The sequence below is a fragment of the Rhinoderma darwinii genome, chromosome 13, assembly GCF_050947455.1.
Source record: "Rhinoderma darwinii isolate aRhiDar2 chromosome 13, aRhiDar2.hap1, whole genome shotgun sequence".
Lineage (NCBI taxonomy): Eukaryota > Metazoa > Chordata > Amphibia > Anura > Rhinodermatidae > Rhinoderma > Rhinoderma darwinii.
The window spans coordinates 38,218,103-38,243,230 of NC_134699.1; the positions used below are offsets into that span (position 1 = coordinate 38,218,103).

Below are 25,128 nucleotides of genomic sequence, written 5' to 3' on the forward strand. Positions count from 1 at the left end.
CCATCACAACTTCCGTCAGAATTGACGGACAACACGTTGGACAACTCGGAGGAACCTGACGGACCCCATTGTCAGTAAACGATATCTGTCGGACACCGGTGGTATCCGTCATGCGACAAATCTGGCTATGCAACAGTCTTCGTTATAAACAGAAACAATGATGCAAGTGTGAACAGAGCCCTACTTGACAAGAAAATTGTCGCATTATGTGCATTTGTGACGTAGCGTTGTCAACCAGACTTGCAACAGAACACACATCTGACTGTGACTGGCACCTCTAAAAGATGGGATTTCTAAGCGTGGCTAACGGTCAGCGCTATCGGTGCTATATTTTCATCATTCGTCATGCTGGTTTCCTGTTGCCATTTACCAAACACTGGAATAAATTCTTCTTACATAGGAGAGAAGTCATACATTTATTATACAAAGGCAGGTTTAAATACCATTTTCAAACACAAAAAGCTGTAAAACAAAAAAGGTGGGACTCTTGGCAGCCATACACACCTACCTATATAGGGGAGTATTAAAAGGGCACACAAATACTAGTCACAAGTAATAGACAATGCTGACAATCCACCTATTAGTGTAACCCATACTACTGTATTACAGAGCGGAGTAGCCTGACTAAGATAATAGTATGGGATGCCAGTTCGCATTGTGCGCTACATCTGAAAGGGTGTCTGGCTCCTTTAAGAAATGGTATTTCTGTGCCCCAAACCTTCAAAAAGAAAAAAGTCGAGGGGTATTTGTCTGTTACCAGGATGTTGTTCCAGTCTTGCGCTCGGTCCCATTTGATATTGTGACTTGTTTGTATCATGACAGTATATGGCAGCTGATATCAGTAATGGCATTCACCACAATATTATAAAGTGATAGAACTTTTAAGAAATTCCTGCCAGCCGTTGCGCAGAAGTAAAAGCGCAGAATTAAATTAGGGTTAGGTAAACACTGAGCAGATCGCAAATACTTCTGCAACCAAAATCCTAGTTATATGAAGTATAAAAAAAACATTTCGCCCTGTCAATTAAAAAGTAAAATGATCCCAAGCAATGACGTCATCTCTCACCTTGATAAAAGCCTCAAACACATTTAGCATGGTCAGATGATCTCCCTCCTCCACGGCAAACTTTCGATGTTCTCTGGTCTGTAAATAAAAGTCGTGAAGAATTTCAGTGGCAAAGAACTTGCACAGTATATGGAGGGGTATCGTGGGCATTAGATCTCTGCTCAGTTTACAGGCGGCTTTTTACACCCAAATAGACTTGGTCTCCAATGAGTCTACATAGGTATAAAGAACCATCCTGTGAGTCCCTCCGACACATCTGATTGGCCTATCGCACACTAAAACTTGCTGGTCATTTCATTATTGTTTGCTAGAGCGCGTTTCAGACGCCTTTAGGTGTCATTCTATAAAATTCTGTCTACTTACCGCTAGAGCTTTCTGGTTCGAAGGAGCAACAAATACATTCTGAATTTGCATCATTGCTGCAATGCTTAAAATTTCCGCAGAACATCCAAAATTGCCTGTGTGATTAGAAAACAATACATCCATGATGAGACTAATAACCGGAGCAATCTGCACGAGGGGTCACGTACAGAAGTAAAACACGTGGACACACAATGCATAAAGAAAAGTGCCAGCTCATCATGCCGGCGTCCTCCTACTCCCCGAAACCAACTTCATTTGATGGAGCCATGGTGCAGGCAGGAATTTAGGGATAACGGAAAGAATTAATCGGGATATCGGATGTGCAATGGTTAAGTAGCGCCACCTGTCAGAAAATTGCTGCTGACCATTGCCACTTTAGTTGCTCTATCATGGGAAAATTCCCCAGCCTACCCACTTCATATGCTGTCAGTAGTGTTTTCAAACAGCTTTAGATGCCCACCTAAAACTTACCAGAATCCAGCAGCATCTTGGCAAACATTGGGTTAAGTGGAAACTCCGCCATTCTTACACCCAGGGGCTCTGTTAGACGACAGTGCTTATCCAAGCCTACGGGAGGGAAAATGCAATCGTTTCAGTAGGTTTTGCGCTAATGGTGGAATAAAAAAAATTCAGACTAGTACTAAACTACACAAATACTCTGGCCTGCTAAGGAGCACCAAGGTGCCAGTTTCTTAGAAATATTATTTATACAAATATACACCGTCTCGAATGATGGCGCAGGGCCTCGATGCTGGCATCGCTGGTGTGCAGGCCCTAGAACTGGGGACGGCATGCCAGTACCCCCACAATGCCGTCTACTTAGCAGCAAAGACGAATTGTATCCAGTCATGGGAAAGCAGGAAAAGCCTCCCCTGCATTCACTCAGGCCCCGTACTCACGACCGTAAAAACTCTCCGGAATTGCGGACCGTAGTACGGTCTGCAATTACGGACCCATTCAGTTATATTAGCCACGGACACCTTTCCGTATCGCTATGGATTGGTGTCCATGCCGTAAAAACGTTCCGAAAATTATGGAAAATGTCTGTTCTTTTGCATTTTGCGGGCCGTGCTCTAATGCATAGCCCAAAAATGCAGGTGGCCAGCCGTGCCCGCAACCGCATTAAATATATATATATAAATAAAATCCTGTCTATAGCCAGAAATATTTATAAAGCAAACTCTAGCCTAATGCCCTCTTTTCTTTACCAAACTGTTAGCATTACTGATAATCCTAAAGAAACATTGTATAAGATTGTATTCGGAGCTTGTGGTGGTGGCAGAGGTTCAGCCTATCCTCACCTCCTAGCGCATACAGCAGCTCCAGCGCCTGCACCATAGACTGTGCTGGGGGTGGCTGAAAAAAAAAAAAAAAGTTATGAAAAAATCTGATCATAATTAAATATTATAAATAATTGTTAAATACAGTACAACAGAAAATAGAGTTAAAGGGGTCGTCCGATCCTAGACAACCCCTTGTAATGGGAGCCGACAGATCAGCTGAAATGCCACGACAGTTCCCACATTAAAAAGGGTTGTCCTAAGACCGCCAAGTAAACATCTGAATTTACAAAAAGGGATACCGACGCCAGCCAGACATTTCCTCAGCCGTAGCTGGGGAAATGTAATCTTCCGCTGTGGCTATTCAGATGAATGGCCATCCATGTAATTAGACGGACAGCCGGAGTCCGCCAGAGTGAGGGCCGATGCTGGTTAGCGGCTCTCTGCTCTGGCTTAGAAGGGAGTCACATGCAGAGTAACCCCCCACTGTTACATAAATCTGCCCTAAAAGGGCACATGGACCAGGGTTGTCCTGTTTGAACACTCCCTTTATAGGGTTTCACACCAAAGTCTAGTACAAGTATAGTTACTTTGCCCTTAGTTTTTCTATGTAAGTACAACAACGCTTTAAAGCGCAACTGTATTAGGGTAGTTGAAGCTGAAAATGAACAAACACAAAAATAGGGTACCTTCCTGTTTGCTTACGGGAAGGTGCCCGTGCCGTTGAAAAATATAGAACATGTCCTATTTTTGTATTTTACGGGCCGTGCTACTATACTTTAAAATGGGAGCACGACCCGTAAAAATGTCCGGGTGCCCGCGGCCAGCCATGCCCATACTTATGGGTCGTAATTACGGGCACGGTCATGTGCATGAGGCCTAAGTGGTCTCAAAAGCTAGAACGGTGGCAGTCTGTTTATTTATTGTGTACGGACCATTCAATCGTTCTAATAAAATTATTTAGACAGTTTGATTGTCCCTTCACTCACCGACAAGAAGTGGAAGCGCAGAACATTGTCAATACCGAGGGCTTTCAGCTGCAGGATCACAGGAGCCAGGTTACTCCTCTGCATCTCCGGCACTGTGGAAGGGGGAAGCTTTTGGAAATCCTCCTCTAGGAAAAGCAAAAAGACAGACATCAGGACTGTAGACTTCTAGTAGTGTTCACTCATGACTGGAATAGTCGGAATTGATCACAAATGCATTTTATGTTCTATTAGTTAAAGGGAATATCTAGTCAAAATGGTCTTCTGAGAAATCATAGATCACAGGGGTGAAGTCTAATGTTGTACCACCACGGATTTCAAGAACGAAGGGGCTCTACAAAGCACTCAAAAACCTTTGGTACCGTTCAGAGACTTTTCCGACAAAAAAACTGACAAAACATTCTAAGAAAAAGGCTATGGAAATCAAAAGAAAGTGTAAAAATGTCTACGCTCTTTCGTTCAATAAATCCGTGGGGAACTGATTTCACAAACGTGATCTTCTTAAAGGGGTATTCCCAGAACCAACAATCATCACCTATCCACAGGATAAGTGATAATTGTCTAAATCGCTGGGACCCCCATCGATTGCGAGAATGTGGGTCCCGAACTCCCTGTTCCTCCTCCATGCTCGACTGCAGTGAGGAGAACATTGAATGAAGTGGTGGTCGAGCATGAGTGCTGTCGCTCCATTCAAAGTCTATGGGAATGACGGAAATAGCCGAGTACAGCCATTTAGTCAGTCCCATAGACATTGGAGTGGCAGGCACATGCTCGACCGCTGCTCTGCAGGGGGTGAAGTGAGGAGGATCTGGGGAAGATCGCTGTGGATTGATGAGAATTGTCGATTCTGGGACAACCCCTTTAATTTATCAAATATAATATGATTATTTGCACGGCATTTCTCCTTGAAGCCCATTTGTTCTCACCAATACTTTTGAAGAGGATTCTGCACATGAAGTGATTAAGGTCACTCCACCCATTGAAATAACCACTTGCCTACTTACACAATTAAGGAGCCCTGGAGATTATGACTACTGTATTAGTGCAGATCATTTGATATATGCTCATATTTTTCTCCGCATATTCCTCGACCTACATTATAATAACTTGCTGGATCTAACACGTGTGAAGCGGATTCACTAGGAGTACACCTCTGAAATTCACTCAAATAGTGTTGTAACAGGGTGCGAAAACTGAGCCACCGTCAGCGTCATGATGGGTTGAGATCCACCTTTCATGAGGAGGATACAGTCATAAACATATCCTCTACAATCCCCGGATGCAATGAGAAGTGTAATTGTGAGTCAGGGCGGATTTCCTCTCATAGCAATTTTAATGCTGAGGTAAATGGAAGTCTAGAATTGTCAATCATTTGCAGTTCAGTGTCTGAGCCAAGATCTTGGAGACCATGCTATATGGATCTGTGTGTTGTTTCCAAATGCATGTCAATTCAGCGAGCCAATGGATCAAACACGCAGGGTTGCAGACTGGCCGCATGGAGCTTACGTAGTCATATAGACATGCATCCAACTTGGTCTTTAAAATAAACGTTAGGCGTTATGAATGATTATTTTCTCTTTCGGATTCATACAGAATGCAACAGTAAAATCCTCCATATGTCTCCTTATGACATTAAGGTATGCAGAGTTACAGTAAAGACCCCATACACTTCAACGGGGGACCTATTGCTGCTTCATACAAAATAGAGCTGTAATACAGCCGTGTGTATGAGGCCTTAGTCACAAACTTAGTCACAAATATATGGGCAGTGACGTCTGGAGCTTGCCCAGGGTCGGAGTCCCCCCCGGGCAGAGAGGGGACACCATGTGCTGCGCTCAATCCCATTTACCCAGTGAGAGACAAAGAAGCAGGGACTGTAAAACCAGGAGTTCCCCCAAAACAGAGTGAAAGCAGTCAAGCTCAGCAGATGCATACACCTGGGCCGCCCCAGCCCACAAGCAGCAGATGAATGCAAGCTTCAGACTTGTCCGTGCAACTCTGCCCTTCACCAGATAAAGGTGAAGCCTGGGGGTGAGCGCAGCACACGGTGTCCCCTCTCTGCCTGGGGAAATCCTCCACCTGGGGACGTTCCTGACGTCATTGCCCATATATGGGTAGTGACGTCAGCTGCTTCTCCTTGGTCGGAGTTCCTATATCATGCCAAGAAAGGGGGAGGGGGCTGTAAAGCAACATATCCCAGTTTATGCTCATGCAGCTTTCTGTCGGAGCTATATGTCGGGAGTCCTCCCAACGTATACCTCCGACAGAGGGCTCCAAACGTGATGTGAAGTGGGCCTTACAGGCAACCTCTCATAGCATTTAGTGCTATGTATGGCACTGCCGAAAAGTACCATATGGTCATCTGTAGACAAATGCCCATAAAGCCGCCCAATGTATATTAAAAGTATAGGTAGAGTTCAAATTTACATACATACATACATATACACATACATGGGCTTTTGTTTTGCACGACGAGTTGTATTATTTATAGCACAATTTTGGGGTACATATGTAGTTAAACTAGAAGATATTTTTTTTATGTCATTTATCGTGAAGTTTTAACTTTACTCTGCTGGTCGATACAGGGATACAAAATATGTATTTTTTTTATGGTTAATGACTTTTATTCAATAAATGCTATTTTTAGGGAAAAAAATGTGTTTATTCTTAATTTTGTCTTTTCTTATGGACAACTACATTAAACTGTATTAACTTTTTTTTTGGTCTCACTAAGGGATTTTTACTTTCAATAAATAATGCATTGGAACACCTCTGTACTCATACAATGCATTAGTGCCTGTAGGTGAAAATCTACTGTGCTGCATCCTCACTGTGCTGTGCATTTATGGTGCCAGTTATCAACCGCTTACTTCCAGCGTGGCCCCAAGGGCTTATATAACCTATATTAAAATTCAAGCCCAGGATGCAAATCTCAAGAACCTGCCTGGAAGAGGGTTTTACTTATATATACACTAGTCAATATGATCGGCATACATATAGAGGTCCCTAAAGACTTATCTCACGTCAATAGATGAGCAAACAAGCAAACCCCTTCTGCCCTGGATCAGTAGTCCCTACTGAATAAAACAAGTATATATGGATTTATGATCCATTCCTTTAGTGCTATTTATATAAAACGTCTTTAAGAGCCATAAATATAGATCTATAATTTACCCTTTAAAATGATAATAGAATAATCCGGCACTTAAACACAGGGATTACACTAGAGGGAAGCTTTGTACTGTTCACAGGTACCTCTAGTGTCTTTCACTATATACTTTCGCTAGTAACAAGCATTCCTGCTGCAGATCTAGTCCAAGCACCACAGCAAAACAGAGAAAGTCACGAGTGCCGAGATGTTGTTATTTGAATCATTCGCCGGCGGGAGAGACGGTTTATTATATTAATTTGAAGAGTCCCGCAGTGACACACCTATGAGCACGAGGGGTGCGAGCGACATGAAACAGCATGTGCGATGCATCCGCAGGATTGCAATTCCAGTATAACCCAACGACGCTTGTATTCAGCAGCCTGAGGCTCTATAGGAAGGGCTGTGGGAAAATAACAGAAGCACAGGACGATTACAAAACCAATGCATATTGTGTATGTCTAAGAGTATGGAGCGGATATTGAGGCTGTCTTTATTATTTTATTTGTCATTACTATGTATAATTATTATTATGCTCATACACATCAAAGAATATTTTCCACTGTCCGTAAATAATAGATCACATTGTGATGTCAGAACCGGACAATTATAAAGAGAGGAGTGACGCTACACGACTGCAGCTCATCTCTTTGCAGGAAGTTCCTTCTCCTATGCTTAGACAGAAGGACGGGCACCCTCCGTCACCCCATTGACATCCACTGTGATGCGATCGCGGGATAGGTTGCCATAGCAGCCAGGGGCCTAAAGAAGGCCCCCAAGTCTGCCATGTGTTTTTGCCTTTTTCTCCTTACAAAATGCATGATTAGGAAAGAAATAAAAATATTATAAAAAATGACACATGTATAGCCACAACCGCAACGACCCATACTAGAAAACTAGCGCATTGTTTTATACCACATGGTAAAACGCTGTAAAAAAAAAAAACACAATGCCAGAATTGCGCTTTTTTTCTTCACCCCCCCTCCCAAAAAAAAAAAGGAATAGAAGTTGATCAACAAGCTCTACGTACCGAAAAATTGTATAATTGGTAACTTCAACTCGTCCCGCAAAAAATAAGCCCTCATTCAGCGCCGTCCCCAAAAAAGTTATGGTTCCCAGAATTTTTTTTAATTATTATTTATTTATTTTTATTTATTTTAAAAAGGTGGTTTTTATTACGCAAATGTAGTAAAACCTAGAAAAAAAACAACAATATAAATTTGGTATTTTGGTGCTGTAATCATAATGCCCAGTAGTATAAAGTTAACATGTCGTTTGTGCAGCACCGTGAACACCATAAAAACAGAACCCAACAAATCATGGTAGAAACGCTGTTTTCTTCCTATCCCCCCCCCCCCCCCAAAAAAAAAAATACTAAAAGTTTTTCATTACATTATATGTAACCCAAAATAGTACCATTAAAAAAAATACATCTTATAATAAACAAGCCCTCATACGACGCTACGAAGACAAATAAACAAAATAATAAAGAAAAAAAACAAGAAAGGTGCGTGTTCATGACATTACAAATCTCATTCACATGCATGTAACATCCGGCCGCTGTTATTTTGAATGAGCTGTAGGTCTATCGTTGCACAGATGATTCATGATGAATAGGCCTGGCTAGTGACAACTAGACGCACTGGTTAGAGCATCAAAACACAAAAGGCCGATAGGACCCGTTGTAGACCGTACCATTAATATTTCAGTCTATGGCATATTTGCATTACTTTCCGGTAATTCTAGACATGTATATACAGTATACACCGATCCGTCATAAGATTAAAACCACCTGCCTAATATCGTGTAGGTCCCGCTCGTGTCACCATAACAGCTCTGACCCATCGAGGCATGGACCCTACAAGACCTCTCAGGGTTTCCTGTGGTATCTGACACCAAGACGTGAACAGCAGGTCCTGTAAGTTGTGAGGTGGGGCCTCCATGGATAGGACTTTTTTTTTCTTTTTTTAGGGTACATCCCAGATGCTTGATCGGATGGTGAGGCCAAGATCTGATCTGAGGCTCATATGCAGCTCTGATGCTCATGTGCCCATTGTAGGTGCTTTTGACCAGCGAACAGCTATCAGCATGGACACTCTGAACTAGGGTTGTCACGATACCAGAATTTGGACTTCGATACTGATACTTCGTGTAGTATTGCGATACTCGATACCAAAACGATACTTTTGCCAAAAGAAAAAAAAGTTCTTCCATTTTCTGATGTGAGGCAGGTGGTATTACGAATTTTGAATCCCCATATGCCTCACATTAATAGTAATTAACCCCATCATGCTCCTCATAAAGTCATAATGGACAACATTGGGTTAATGTGTGTGGTACACGATGCGGTTATTTGCTATTAATGTGAGGCACATGGAGATTCAAAATTCATAACACCTCGTGCCTCCCATTAATAAGTGAAAGAAAACAGTTTTTATTTTATAACAGCGTAAACATCATAAATGATGCTATAAATTTATTACGGTCACGACGATACCGAATATGTGTATATCTTATGTATTGAGACTTCTTTTAATGTGTATTGTAAAAAAAAGTGTGTGTGTGTGTTTTCTTATTTATTTAACATTACTTTATTTATTTTTTGTACTTTTTATTTTTAAACTTGAATGTACTGGCATATATCTATTTATATGCCAGCACATTAGCCTGTGAACTGATAGTAAACAGGCAGTGTTAGGACGTACCCAAGTATGCCCGAACAATAGGAAATATGGTTTGACAGGCCTGGGGTCCTTCAATGGACCGTGGGCTGTCTGCCCATATATGGTATGTCCCTCGATCACGTCACAGGGATTCCCTGTGACGCGATCCAAAGGGCATCCCCCCTTCTCAATTACCCCTTGAATGCTGCGGTCAACTTTGATCGCAGCATTCAGGGGAATAACAACAGAGATGAGAGATTTCTCTGATCTCCGCCAGCGGCTGTGTAATACAACCATTGCACTGCTCCTCACAATAATGTGTGCGCAAGGTGATGCGGCCGGCGCTGCACTAATGAGTGGCGGCGCAGGCACTCAAGACAGAACATGGGGATGTTTTGTAGTGCGCCCGCCATGTTCTGTCTTCAGTGCCGGCGCTCATTAGTGCAGTGCCGGCCGCATCACATCATGCTGACCACGCGCGCATTTGTCAGGACTCAGGAGAGGGGGAATGGCTGTATCACACAGCCGCAGCATCACTCTGACTACTTTCATGTGTTACAATGCTAAGCTGTGCGGCCGCACAGGTTAGTACCGAAAAAGATGGAAGAACGGTATTGGACCGATTGAGGGTGCACGGAATTTAAATAAAGTATCGACGTTTCGATGCATCGTGCATCCCTACTCTGAAAGGTGATGCACTGTGTATTCTGACATCTTTCTATCATAGCCAGCATTAATTCTAGAAGAGCTCTTCTGTGGAATCGGACCAGACGGGCTAGCCTTTGTTCCCCCACGCGTATCAGCGAACCTTGAATGCTCATGACCCTGTTGCCGTTTTAACGGTTGCCCTTCCTTGGCACACTTTTGGTAGGTTCTAACCATTGCATACCGGGAACACCCAACAAGACCTGCAGATTTGGAGATGGTCCGACCCAGTCGTCTATCCATTAGAATTTGACCCTTGTCAAAGTCGCTCAGATCCTTACATTTGTCAATTTTTCTGCTTCCAAAACGTCAACTTCAAGAACCGACTGCTCACTTGCTGCCTAATATATCCTGTCCCTTGTCAGGCGCTATTGTAACGAGATAATAAATGTTATTCACGGTCAGTGGTTTTAATATTGGGGTGCAATTACACGTGTGGCCGGGCCCCGGTAACCACATGCAGATTATCTCTAATTGCTGTGCTGCACCTATACTTGCCGTGGTTTTCAAGTGGCTAGTACACGCGCAGCACAGCAATTAGCGATAATTCAGGGCTCAGCCGCATGTGTAATAGCACCCTTGTGGCTGATCGGTATATACTAGTGAGGGCAAGAATAATATAACAATGTCCTTATGGACCTCTGGTGGGCAGGACATCCAGGATGGCCATGTTTTCAGCAGGCTCCTGAGGAACGCCGCTGCATCCAGCCTCCAGATCAGGTATCAGAGAGTTCAGCGGCCCTTGACCATGATTGAAAGCCTAAGGCATACCTGCCATATCGTGGGAGCAAAAACTTTCACACCGGAGTCTGCCCAGAAGGTGGGCGTAGAGAAACCACGAAAGGCGGCATGGCCGGAACCCGGCATCTTGGTGAACAGGCCGCATAAACCGGAGCGGCCCCTGACCAAAATAACAAGCCTGAGACATACCCGATTTGTCGCAGGAGCAAACGACTTCCAGACAGTGTCATCCCAGGAGGTTGGGCATAGAGACGCCACGAGAGGCGGCAAGATTAGGACCCACCATCTTGGCAAACAGGCCACATGACCCAAAACTCACTGCCCTGATCCACAATACAGAGGCGGCGTGAGTGAACACACTGGAGAGTGAGGAAAGGAGACCCAAGATCCATCCAAGCACGGCTCTTCTAAAGCTGCGGTGTAGCAGTCAATAAAACTTTATATACCAACCCACTACCGACCGGACGTCTGACAGTGAAGGAGGCCTCACCGTCACCTGACTCCACACTATAAAGTGGCAGATAATTATTCGGCATGTTTTTTTTGCTATAAAAACCTCACTAAGTGTCACTATATCCCACTCTCTCAAATAGGTCCAAAACGACCTTGAAATGGACAGATACCATAGGAAAAAGACGTCTGGTAGACAGCTTAGAGCAGACCAAAAGCTGGGAACAGGAACATCCACGTCTCCAAAGACGCATAAAACAGAAAGTACAGGCCAAACATGACAAGGCGGCACCTGGGCCGTGTAATAAGAGAATGCACCAGACCAAATACAGTGGATCTTTTTTCACGAGACGACATCACTCCTCCAAATCCCTCTCCTGGCTCCAGTCCTCCAGGACCATCGAACAAGGATTAACTCCAAGCAGCTTTGGTGGCTGATCAAGTATAAAGTTATGTTTTCTTTACTGTCAGATATACTAAAATGGTCATGGCAAGGTTGGGTGCTTATCGAACGGTTCTAAGTTCTCACTTATGTACTAGTCAACAACGTCCTTACGGCCAAATACTGAGATGTGGATTTCAAACAAGGAAATTGACATGCTGCTAATAAATAGCGGGTTTTTGGGACTATTCAATGCAGTTTCTATCTTCTGCTGCGTAACAGATGCCAGGAGCAGGAGACCGAGCTCCGAGCCTCAAAAGGTCCTTGCAGTGCAATGGCAGAAGCAGGTCCTGTGCGGTGTGTAAAAGATCTCTGTTATCTGCTCACTGAACAGTCACATCTTACACTCAGAGTTCTTACACACTGTTCAGTGAGCAGATTACACAGACATTAATACACACAGTCAGTAAATCTGTGCAGGTCCTGATCTACAAGGACCTTCTAGCCACACCCCCTCCTATGTACAGAGCAGCAAAAAGAGCAGATTCTTCACTACTAACCCCTGCCACGCCACACCTCTGATGTCTGGTGAGTTCAGGGGAGGGTGAGGGCACTATAGCTGCCAATGTTATGGGGCAATGTGGCTGGCATTGTGTTGGGGCACTGTGGCTGGCATTGTGTTGGGGCACTGTGGTACCGTATTATCTCAATATTACCCAGGAAATGCACAGTTAGAAGGCAAAAACTTTTTTTTCTCCTCTTCTATGCTACAATTTATGGGTGCGTCTTAAGGTCCAGTGCGTCCTATAGTCCGTAAAACACGGTAATTATTTTGAGATGCTGTTTGCCAAACAAGGCAGAATATGTTTGGGCCATTTCTTAAAAATGTAGGATAACGCATATAAACAATTTACCCACATTCCGATGAAGTTGGCCAGGCATTTCCACACATACATACATATCTAAAAGAAACAGATCTAGTAAAACTGCCGATAAGAAACGTGTAAGGTATGTAGAGACAAATGCACCCCAAGTGATCTGTTCCACTGATAAGTATGAAATATAGATTACCTGTATATAACCTATAGCATTGTCCAGATCGGTTCCTCCCACTGCGTCCAGCTCTTTGATTGGCTGATGCTTGTGAAACAGGAACTAAAACCAGTGATTCCACAGCACGCTTGGGGTCATACGCTCGCAGCTTAACAAAACCGCAGTCTATAACAAAGGTGATCCCATTTATAGTGATGGACGTCTCTGCAATGTTTGTGGCAACAACTACCTAGGAGAAAAAGAGATTAGAAGTAAGGCTAAGTTCACACTTGTGTTGTATAATCCGTTACTCTGATCCGTTTTCATATTAAAATAACTGATAAAAACGGATCCATTAAAAATCGCATTGAAATCAATGGGGTTTTTATTTGCATCCGTTTGCTTCCGTTGTGCTAGTCATCCGTTTTTTTGCCTTGTTCACATCAGCGTTGCCCTTCCGTTAAGGGGTTCTGTCTGAGATTTCCATCAGGTTACCCGTCAACGGAAAGGCAAACGGAAACCTTAGCTTCCGTTTGCATCACCATTGATCTCAATGGTGACGGAAACTTTGCTAATGGTTTCCGTTTGTCACCGTTGTGAACAGGTTCCGTTGTTTTGACGGAATCAATAGCGCAGTCGACTACGTCGTTCACAATGGTGACAAACGGAAACCATTAGCAAAGTTTCCGTCTCCATTGAGATCAATGGTGATGCAAACAGAAGCTAAGGTTTCCGTTTGCCTTTCCCTTGAGGGGTTACCCGACGGAAACCTCCGACAGAACCCCTCAACGGAAGGGCAACGCTGATGTGAACAGGCCCTAAAAGTGCAGAGTACAGGACTTTTTTCTCCGTTCAAAAACCGGATGTCTAACTGATCAGTTATTTTTAACATTGGCGTCAATGCAAAACTGATACAAACGGATTGTAATCAGTTTGCATCGTTTTTTTTCATCAGTTAAGGCTCTGTTCACATCCGCGTTGGGGTCCCGTTCTGACGGAGGTTTCCGTCAGAACGGGACCCTGAGCAGACACAAGCTGACACGTTTCCATTTCCATCACCATTGATATCAAAGGTGACAGAGCCGGTGCCCGTGGTTTCCGTTTGTCTCTTTTGTGCACCGGATCCGTAGTTTTGCTGGAAGCAATAGCGTAGTCGACTACGCTATTGGTTCCAGCAAAACTACGGATCCAGTGCACAAGAGGGACAAACGGAAACCACGGGCACTGGCTCCGTCACCACTATTGCTTCCGGCAAAACTATGGATCCAGTGCACCACAAAAGGGACAAACGGAAACCACGGGCACCGGCTCCGTCACCATTGAAATAAATGGAGATAGAAACAGAAACCTCTGGTTTCCATCGGTGTCAGCTCAGTGTCCCGATCTGACGGAAACCTCCGACGGAACGTCAGAACGGGACTCCAACGCAGACGTGAAGAGAGCCTTAAAGAGACTTTTTTTTGCTCTGCCCGTTTGCAGACAGCATTTTGCAAATCAATTAAAACTCTATTGACAGGAAAACACCTCTAGTGATAGGAAGAAGCTGGAAGTGACCCCAGCAGACATTCTATTGCCATTTTGGAGCTATATCTAAATCAAGTTTGGTGAGAAAATATTTTTGGGGTGTGAATTGATGAATGTACTCGTACTCATGTACACTACTCATTTATAGGCCCCAAGGAAAAAAGAATTTATGATAAGAGCCTAGCAACTAAACAAAAAATGGTGCAAAAAAAAACCAAACTGATCCGTTATAAATTGATAAAAACGGATGCTTCTTGTCCGTTTTTTTTTAAAATGCATTAAACTAATCCTATAACAAAACTGACAATTTTCCATCGGTTTGCATCCGTTATTTTTATAACATCCACTAATCTAAAAAAACGGATCAGAGTAACGGATTATACAACGCAAGTGTGAACTTAGCCTAAGATAAAGCAGGCTTCTAATTGCCTTAAACAAGGTGTCCTCAGTCAAAAACCATGAACCCTACCTTTCTGACATTGTGAGGGGCTCTCTCAAACACTTTCATCTGTTCAGAAGCGGGGAGTCCAGCATACATGGGGAGGACACGTAGATGTTTCTTCATGCCAGAACGAGCAAGAATACGGGCCTGTTCCACCAACATTGATGCCACACTTTCCACTTCTTCCTGGTAAAGACACATGAAAAGGCAATGATGATGGAGAACGTCTACACAATCTGGTTTAGGTCTTGAGATCTTACCCACTGCAGACAACCTTTTTATGGCTTTAAAGGGTACCATAAGTTTTAAAAAACTTTTGACGTCATAAGTTTTGATCGGTGGGGGCCCCGACCTCACCGATCGCTGAAACAAAGTGGCAGAAGCGCTGGGGTGAGTGCTGTGCCGCTTCTGAGTGGTGTACAGGCTCAATAGAAAGTCTATCGGCTTTGCGAGGGAAGCCGATCAGAAACAAAGCGGCGCAGTGCTCACCCAAGTGCTTCTGCCATTTTGTTTTAGCGATCAGTGGGGTCTCAGAGCTCAGACACCCACCGATCAAAATGAATGACATGTCAAAAGTGTTTTAAAAGTTTAGTAACACTTTCACTCACATTTATAAGTCCTGAGCCCATCACACCAGTGACATTACAGAGGATATTATCTAGTTGGAATTCGTTTTCATGAAAATAAATCTCCTGATGATCTCAAGATATCTTAAATCCCTAGTATAGAGCCAGACTACACGACTATTTCTGCCAGGCATGTCTACCATTTTTCAACTTCTCCATAGCCATGTGATTTGATTTCTACGGGGGTGACATTAGTGTGGCTGCAGGGGAGCACCATGCAGTTAGAGCTCCCATGTGATATAACTCCCCACCAAAATTTGGAAACACAATTACAGGGTTTTCTTACAGCAAATCCACAAGATATGGCATGAATGTCTTATAGGTGGGGGCTCCTCTTCTGACCCCTTTTGGCCAAGCGAGATAGTCAGTGTCAACCGCATCCAAGCAGAGAAAGAAATTGAGTTGGCCATACATGTGCGCAGCTCTCTCTATTCAGCTCTATGGGAGATACGGAAACATTCCAGCAAGCCCCCCAGTTTCTCTGTAGTTCCCAAAGACTTGAATGAAGTGATCGGCAGAAGTGTGGCTACCTCTCCAACCAATCTCCGCCTGAATGCAACCGAAAACGGCTGCCACACCTGGCAAAAAGTGGTCAGGGGACCCCCATTCTCTGATAGGTGGGGATACCACAGAGACTTTTGTCACATGCCCCGTAATTAATGTCTAAGATGGGAATACCCCTTTAAATATTTGCAACAGTCTATATGCAAACACATAAAGCGAAACTACAGGTAAAAAAAAACAACTAAAAAACATTATCATTAGTACCTGGCCTGTAAGGAAAGCAAGAATGTCCCCCTCCATGTCACTCTGGTGGACCTTCATGACGGTTTGCACAGTGGACTTCAAGTAATCTGGAACAGGACTGGAAGAGGAAAAGTATACCCCAAAGACATGGCAGATCCCACAAGCAATAGTCAGGACAAGGTTAGAAAATGTGACCAAAAAAATAGGAAAAGAAAATCTGAACTACACAAAAAGATCAATCTCTAATAAAAACCCTAAAGAGCCATCCTCACCTTTGTGTATAGAAAATATCTACTGGGAATGTCCTCCCCTCCACTGTTAGAATAGCACATGTGTCTCTACTGGGGTCACTGGTGTCGTTCTGATTGAAGAAGGCCTTGAATTTCTGTGTGATTGAAGGGTAAGAGTTGTTACATATGGAAAAGAACGAGATGGTAGTGAATACAATATATCCTTGCCCCAAACAGTCAGGCTTAGGGTTTACCTCTGCATCCAGTGTTGCGGAGGCAACGATCAGTCTCAGGTCTCCTCTTTTCTTTTGAATCTGCAAATACAGGAAAGAATAATAAAATAGAATTAATTTAAGAAAAAGTTTTAAGTGATGATTCATTTTTAGGTATCTGGTGACATACGAGACGCTGAGGGCTGTAAATTAATTGCTAGATTAACGTACATTACAGTAGTATTGATTTTAGTGGGAGACCCAATAACATAACTTAAATATGAATCAGTGGGGGAGGGGTGTCTCAGAGATAGGGATCGGTGAAAGTCTCAGCTCATTGAACACGGCCAATGCTACCACTACCACGGTCAATGACATGGCAAAAGACGTTTAAAGCGCTTCTCCCACCGTAGAAAGTGTCAGCATTTCAGCAGCATATACCACCACGTCCTGATCGGTGAGGGTCCGAGCGCTGGGACCGACACAGAGATTTAGAGTACAGGAGCCACAGCGCTAGCTAAGCGTGGCCATACACTTAAGATAGCGGCCGGCCAAAAAAGCTATTCCTGGTGCATGTGTTTACAAAGGTGAGGGGAATGATCCTCTGCCAGACTAGTCTGATCCTTTATCTGACATAGGAGGAGAGTCGGAAGACCCACCACATACACATTACACAATCGAGCGATTAAATCTAAATCAGCGTATTTGAACGACACCTATCTAACGTGTACGGCCACTAATAGCTGGGGCTCCTTCCCAGATTTTTCCTGAACAGAAACACTTCACTAACTTGAATGGAGCGGCATCGCAGTTATGGCTGAAAGTGCTAAAGATAAACTGCAAAGGACCTTCGTCCCTTTATTCTCAGAATCAACCCGGGTCCCAGCGGTCAGACCCCCAACAATTCGCCTTAACACTGGGAATACCCAGATAACGGGGCTTCTTTACCTTAAAAACACGTGCTAACTGTGGACTATTTTAGCCAGAACATATGGTTATGGTGCTAGGAGAGATGGACGACTGCTTCATCTAAGAGTGAGAAGGACGGGCAATAGAATCCAACAGGAAAACCCAACTTGTCCAATTAACCCCCCCTCGCCTCCATGCAGCAAGGTCTTTAGTGGACTGACGGATGGTTTTTTCAGGTCTACATTACCGCCTCCATTTAAGCCCATTCTTGCCCTGATACTAAATTTAAAACTCCTCATTCCAGATAACCGTGAAGCTCCAAAGTAATAATATTCGACCGCTGTCGATAAAACGACTGGACCGCTGTCGATAAAACGACTGATGTGTAAGTATCAGAATAGAATTGTAATATATGATGTCAATATTTGCTTACCTTTTTCAGAAGGCCAATAGCGATGTCAGTGTACAGGGTCCGCTCATGAGCCTCATCCAACATCAGTACACTGCAAGAGAAGACAGGGTTATGCTGCTCCTGCTGGGACAAGAAAGTCTAACGTACAACTGGTAGCAAAACATGATTTTATCCCTAACACTTTCATTCAGGACTCGTCATAGAGAACACACTCTAGTTGTACAGTCTCTAGTTGAGAAAGTCTTCTACACAACTGACGCTTCTAGAGGATTTGTTCTGACGTGATGAGTAGCACCTACCTGTATCTCGTGAGTAACGGATCTGACATCATTTCTCGGACAAGCATACCATCTGTCAAAAACTACAGGAGTAAGAACACAACAAAAACAAGTAAGATATGCAAACTCTCTACATAAGTAAAAAGCACATGTAAAGGGAAAAAACGGAATTAAAGGGGTAGTGCATTGAGAAGAATCCTTGTCCATATGCCCTACGAGGATGCCACTGAGAATTCACCTCTACTGGCCATCGCAGGACCATGTATTTCATGGTTACCCATTGACTTCAGGACGCAGCGTAATATTACACTTCATAAAAGATGGAGGTTGTAGAAACCAGTCCCCCTGGCTATAAGCTCTCTGGTGGGGGTAGTGTGGGCTGTCTTTTCTGTCAAGCAATCCAGATCTTACCTTGATACGTGTCGTCTGTGGGTCAGTACAATCATCAAATCGTATACAGTAACCAACTTCATGTCCCAATAAGGCCCCACGTTCTTCTGCCACTCTCCCCGCCACCTAGAATTACATCAGAGACACAAACTTTGCTTTAAAGAGGCTCTGTCACCAGATTTTGCAGCCCCTATCTGCTATTGCAGCAGATCGGCGCTGCAATGTAGATTACAGTAACGTTTTTATTTTTAAAAAACGAGCATTTTTGGCCAAGTTATGACCATTTTCGTATTTATGCAAATGAGGCTTGCAAAAGTCCAAGTGGGTGTGTTTAAAAGTAAAAGTCCAAGTGGGCGTGTTTACAGTAAAAGTACAACTGGGCGTGCATTATGTGTGTACATCGGGGCGTGTTTACTACTTTTACTAGCTGGGCGTTCTGATGAGAAGTATCATCCACTTCTCTTCACAACGCCCAGCTTCTGGCAGATCACGCTGTGACGTCACTCACAGGTCCTGCATCGTGTCAGACGAGCGAGGACACATCGGCACCAGAGGCTACACTTGATTCTGCAGCAGCATCGGCGTTTGCAGGTAAGTCGATGTAGCTACTTACCTGCAAATGCCGATGCTGCTGCAGAATCAACTGTAGCCTCTGGTGCCGATGTGTCCTCGCTCGTCTGACACGATGCAGGACCTGTGAGTGACGTCACAGCGTGATCTGCCAGAAGCTGGGCGTTGTGAAGAGAAGTGGATGATACTTCTCATCAGAACGCCCAGCTAGTAAAAGTAGTAAACACGCCCCGATGTACGCACATAATACACGCCCAGTTGTACTTTTACTTTTCAACACGCCCAGTTGTACTTTTGCAAGCCTCATTTGCATAAATACAAAAATGGTCATAACTTGGCCAAAAATGCTCGTTTTTTAAAAATAAAAACGTTACTGTAATCTACATTGCAGCGCCGATCTGCTGCAATAGCAGATAGGGGTTGCAAAATCTGGTGACAGAGCCTCTTTAAATATGTACAAAAGACCTTAACACAGAAATCTAGGGCCATTTATATTGCCGGCTGCTGTATACACCGAATTCCTGCATCGGTCTTTGCCAACAAAGACCAACGCAGGAGGGGTACACAGCGCTGACATTATAGGACACCCACTATGTACCCTCTCTGCGGTCAGTGACGGCAATAAGATCATTGCATTTGGCACCCGGTTGAGACACCTGGCCGCTGAATTCATGAAGGGTCGAATACAAAGCCAGTCCTGCATTAGAGACTAAATCGCAAAAAGAAATCTATATGTGAAGTATGCTAACCAATGAGAGGAAAACCTTTATTCAGTATAGGATAATATAGTATTGATCACCAAGTCACCGATGCCACAGCTGTATTTTCGTACTCATACAGAAGTCATGACAAAAGTTTGTATTGCCAATACCAGTTTAGGAGTAGCCGGAGTTTCACTACGCATGGAGTAAGCGTGGTAGCCGGAGTATGATGGGTATCTGCAAAATGAGATTTTTTGGGGAGCTTACCGTAATTGCTGCAACCCTGCGAGGTTGAGTCACGCCAACGACTCTGCCTTCTGCGGTCCAGCCCGCTTCTGTTAGGTACTGCGTCATGGAACAAATACATTCACAAAAGGATTTAGCCATTTTAGACACAGGTCTGGGGAGGGGGACACAATACGTAATGTTCTTCTGAAGCGTGGCAACTAGATGGTACAGATCTGCAAATTCATCTATATAAAGAATCACTCCATCTTCGGGGTCCTGCCATATCATAAAGAGGGAGCACTTCTTTATACAGATAGCAGAACAGGTCACAGCTACCCCACCTGGTTGACATGAACCAAAAGTAGTGCGCCAAAGGGACCCCCTTATAGGACACCAAAAGTTGAAGGTCCTGTACGGTGGTAGATTGCTCGAGACTGAATTTGCACGTGTTTTGCTTGGAGTTCCACTATAACTCCATATCTGCATTTCCTCTCCTCCATTTACCTATGACAACACTTCCCATCCTGTGTTCTGTCAGTTCAGTGCTATCACAGGGACATGGTTTGGCGCTGAGCCATCACTCACGTCAATGTCCACATCCTAAATAGAAGTGATGATGTGGACATTAGATGGTGATTTTGACTTACACAATGTCCCCAGGAATACGTTGATCCACCAGAACATAGAATGGGGAGGAATTAGGGCTGTCATTTTATCCAATATCATCTCCTCAATAGAAAAATCTATCATTACATCTTTTATACCATGCTTTTGGTAGTTCTCCTTTAAAAGGTAAAGGGGAACCGCTTAGAAAGATCGGCTCCCGTTCTGGCAGACTCAAGCAGTCCTTGTAACACTACATTTTCTGACTGGCCGCGGCGCCCTCCCCCCTCCCCCAGCAAATACAACTGTTTGCCGGGAGTGAACTGAGTGGGACCCGGGGCGATCACCCCAGGACTGCAATGTGAGATAGGAATTATCTGATCAGACACCCCTTCGAGGAGGTTTTTTTTACCTGTGGTATTTGTGTGCTTTTCCCACATCCCGTCTCTCCAATAATCACCACGGTTTGGTAATTTTCCACCAGGTAAAGGATGTGATTTCTGAGCTGCAAACATAAAGACAATGAGACCTGTCCAAGCACTGACATAACATCGTGAATAGGAGAAACAGTGACCATGAACATCCCTGGAGCCGGATTTACCTTAAATATTGGCAGTTTCTGCCTCTGTTGTTCTATGGAAAGAGAAACATGTGGGTTGTAGATGACGGAGGACACCTCGGCGTTGCTCTGCCTCTCCTCGGCAAGGCTTGCTCCTGGACCTTCAGTACCTACAACACATAAAGCACACATTGCTACAGGCAGCCTTGTACAATATACAGCTGAAGTTTATTACAAGGGGATTGGGGAGAAATAGGTAAGTAACGGCTCCAGTATTCCCGTTTGGTCCCTGTGTGAAGCTCTCAGGGACCGCTGCTATAGAGTGGCCAGTGTTGACACGTGGACGTCCCTATGAACTGCACACATGAATGGGGACGCTATAATCCCTACCCTCAGGGAGCGCACACGTGGAGGTAACAATAATCCGCTATGCCCCGGAAGGACAATACCTCCCAAATAAAGGTCTTCAGTTTCAGACTACACGATATCCAGCAGCATATACAATATTAACTTCAAAAATGCTTTGAACCCAAGATGCAATATCTCTCCTGCTTTTATGTCCTTAAAAGTTGTTTCCCAGGAATTTTATATTGACGGCCTAGCCTTAGGATAGGTTATTAATATAAGATTGGTGTAGGTCTGAGTTCCAGGATCCCAGATTTAGCTCAGTCCCATTCACTTGAGTGGGACCGGAACTGTAGTCCCAGGCACAGATGCTACGGAAGTCTACGGCGATGTGCCTGTAAACTGTGGCCACGGTGATTAAAACCGCGGCCCCCATCAATCAGCTGATTGGTGGGGGTGCCGGGAGTGGGACCCAAATAGTAGGCCATCAAATAAAAATTCCCTGAGAACCCCTTTAAAAATAAATTTCTTACCAAGATTAGGGTCATAGAGGGGGTTTCCATCACGGAGTTTGCCCCTGTATTAGCCAGAGCTGCTAAAAAAAGAACGTCTGTCTCTCTGGCAGACCCAGTCTAGGCCATGTATAACATAGTTGGCCTTTCATATGAATGGCGGAAATGTAATAGGAAATTTCCCGATCGGCAGCCTAAACGGTTCAGAAGCCAGACACACGCCAATCACACGATCGCCCGGCCAGCTTTGTTGCTGAAATTCTCGTAATTAGCGGTAAAATTGTGTCTTTACTGCCGTTTGTGGGAAAAAAAATAATTGGAACCACAATGTGAAAACCTAGCCTTAAAGGGTTCGTCTTGATGAAACATCTGCAATAACCAGTGTAAGCAGCAGACATCGCTGTTCCCAGATGTCCTGGCTATGTGGTGGGCTGGTGATGACATCTCCTGTTTTCCCTGGCAATTCAGCACTTTCTATAATATGCCCATAAGATTGTACGTTACAGTCACATAGACCTGAGTAACGCAAGCTAGGAGGCAGATAGGGACACGTGAACTGTGTGGGTGCACTAATGACAAGGCTGAACCATTGGGGTGCACATGTAGAAGCCAGGGTGGTCACTGAAAATGAACCTGAGACGTTCCTGGCATTTATGTAGAAGGACTATTATGATGGTCGGAAAATCAAGGGTCATGGATGCGTTGGCAAAGTTGCCCATTGATTGGCGTATGATATTTTCCAAGAAATGTTCTGAAAACACAATAATGGCCTATCTGTAGGACGATGTATGGCGATCAGGTGCCAATGTGTCCGGATAAATACTGGAGCACCGTGGTCATTTCATTCTGATAATCGGTGGGGTTCTAGGACGTCGGACCCCTATCAATCACAAGGTCATTGAGTTTTTCCTTAAAAACCCTTTAACTACAAAAAAGGAAATATATCTGCAGAAATGAAGAGGAACGAAATTTGCAACAGTAAAAATGAATCCCATTGCGTCGCGTCCTGATCTGAAATGATGGATGATCGGATTTATGGCCAGCGTCATCAATACCACATTATGTTGGTCACGTCAGTCCTGTACCCGAGTGACATGGCACAAAGTGGTGCCAATCAGAATCGTTAACACGTCTCCGAGCTGTAACACCGGATCAGCACACGTTACAGAACGCATTTTTATCTATTAGAAAGGGTTCTCCCATCACTTGTCTGCCAGGACACCCACAGATCCTCAGAATAAAGGGGCTGCAGTGCTCGTTAACCACCGCAGCGCCTTCACAGATTTCCACAAAAGGCCACGTTCAGTGGGTGCAGGACACCAACTATACAGAGAACTGCAACACAGCCTCATACGCTAGTGCTCAGAAGTCGGACCCTCGCAGATCATAACATTATAGCATATCCTAGCAACATGCCATAACATTACATGAGGGGAATACCCCTTTAAGTCAGATTTCTAAAACATTGGACCCAAGTATAAACACTAATGCAAACAAAAAGTGGACCAGTTGCGCATAGCAACCAATCGCAGCACTTCTTTCACTATGTAACCTGAACTGATTGGTTGCTATAGGCAACAGCTTAACTGCACTGGTTGTATGCGCTGATTGGTTGCTATAGGCAACGTCTCCACTGCACTGGTTTTATGCACAAGGCCCAGGTACAAGTCCCTATTGCGTGCTGAGCCTGCCGGGCCACCGTTATCTGCTCTGGTGGTTTTAAAACTTTGTTACGCTAAACACACATCTCCGTGTTATTCCAGAACACAACATTGTATAACCCGCCAGTGCCCTATTCCCCATCCACCCCTCTTACCCGGTTTCCAGAAGCGCACCGGTCCCGCGGGCGCCGCCATTTTTGTTTTGGGCTCGCCAAAAGCACGTCTTTGAAAGTGAGCATGCGCGGAGGGACTAGACGTGCTTGATTGATGGTCGCCATGGTTTCCTTCCGGCTTTTTGGATAGATCGCAAATGCAGTAACCTAGTAACAGGCCTGACAGTGTGCGAGACATGGGGATCCGAGATTGTATGTATCTTGTATGTGCTGGCGATAATGTGGGGGAAGTGATGGATGTAGAAGAGAGAAATGGCAGAGACTGGTAGAATGACAGGGAAGAGGAGAGTCAGGAGGAGGGGGAGCAGGAGCTGATGTAAAGGGGAGGGGTGCAGACTGAAGACGCTGGTGTGGGTGGATGCCCTGGGATATGGGGTAAAGAATTCCCTCCAACGTTCAGAAGGCAAAAATAGGGACACATCACACAGATTCCCCACAACAGTGTGCCAGCTACAGAAACAGCATTTATGATGTGCCAGCCTGCAGATTCCCTATAACAATGTGCCAGCCTGCCGACAGGGCAGGGCTTAGGGGTGTGCGACCTGTGCCATTGTACAGGGCGCAACACTCCAGCAGGTGGAAGGGGGCGCTGCGCTGGCTCCCTTCCCCTTCTTGTATCTGAAGCGCCCGGCAACTCAGCAGTCGCTTTTCCGCCCGGGCGCTTCTTCACTCTGTGGCGTCAATGCGGCTGCTAGCGGCGACAACAGGCTTGAGGCGCTGCCGGTCTCCCCCTCCCCCCCCATGGCAGGCTGCTACAGCGGTAGCGACGCCACTATAGCAGAGCAGGGAGGTATCTTCCTGCTCTGCTGTCTAGTAGCTCCCTGCAGGAGCGCAATCCCTGTGTGGCCGGGGATTCCGTTCCTGGACGGAGCGCTTGATGTCACTGTCCATATATGTACAGAGGCAGGGGCGTAACTAGGAAAGACTGGGTCCCATAGCAAACTCTTGACTGGGCCCCCCCCCAGGTGCCACAAGCAGCACCCCTTATAGATAGTGCCCCCTGTAGAATATGCCATACTGCCCCCCTGTAAACAGTGCTATACAGCCCCGTCTATAGACAGTATCACACCCTACTTGTAGATAGCGCCCCCCACCTCCCCCTTGTAAATAGGGCCATACAGCCTCCCTGTATATAGCGCTATACAGCTCCCACTGTATATAGTGCCACACAGCCCCCCCCCCCCTTAGTA

At 44.7% G+C, this 25,128-nt stretch overlaps 1 protein-coding gene across 1 annotated transcript in view; it reads right to left on the minus strand.

Moving 5' to 3' along the window:
* Nucleotides 1-24,200, minus strand: part of DHX35 (DEAH-box helicase 35) — a 30,594-nt gene extending 6,394 nt beyond the window's left edge. The window contains exons 1-17 of the mRNA XM_075847070.1: nucleotides 23,921-24,200; nucleotides 21,290-21,417; nucleotides 21,101-21,193; nucleotides 20,125-20,202; nucleotides 18,608-18,712; nucleotides 18,218-18,279; nucleotides 17,940-18,009; nucleotides 16,640-16,699; nucleotides 16,428-16,540; nucleotides 16,177-16,273; nucleotides 14,810-14,968; nucleotides 12,856-13,066; nucleotides 3,699-3,823; nucleotides 2,731-2,785; nucleotides 1,901-1,996; nucleotides 1,430-1,524; nucleotides 1,067-1,144 (exon numbers count right to left, since the gene is read on the minus strand). Coding sequence (XP_075703185.1) covers nucleotides 1,067-1,144; nucleotides 1,430-1,524; nucleotides 1,901-1,996; nucleotides 2,731-2,785; nucleotides 3,699-3,823; nucleotides 12,856-13,066; nucleotides 14,810-14,968; nucleotides 16,177-16,273; nucleotides 16,428-16,540; nucleotides 16,640-16,699; nucleotides 17,940-18,009; nucleotides 18,218-18,279; nucleotides 18,608-18,712; nucleotides 20,125-20,202; nucleotides 21,101-21,193; nucleotides 21,290-21,417; nucleotides 23,921-24,116 — 1,821 coding nt within the window. The 5' untranslated portion in view covers nucleotides 24,117-24,200. The remainder of the gene's footprint in view (nucleotides 1-1,066; nucleotides 1,145-1,429; nucleotides 1,525-1,900; nucleotides 1,997-2,730; nucleotides 2,786-3,698; nucleotides 3,824-12,855; nucleotides 13,067-14,809; nucleotides 14,969-16,176; nucleotides 16,274-16,427; nucleotides 16,541-16,639; nucleotides 16,700-17,939; nucleotides 18,010-18,217; nucleotides 18,280-18,607; nucleotides 18,713-20,124; nucleotides 20,203-21,100; nucleotides 21,194-21,289; nucleotides 21,418-23,920) is intronic.
* Between the last annotated feature and the right edge of the window lie 928 nt (nucleotides 24,201-25,128).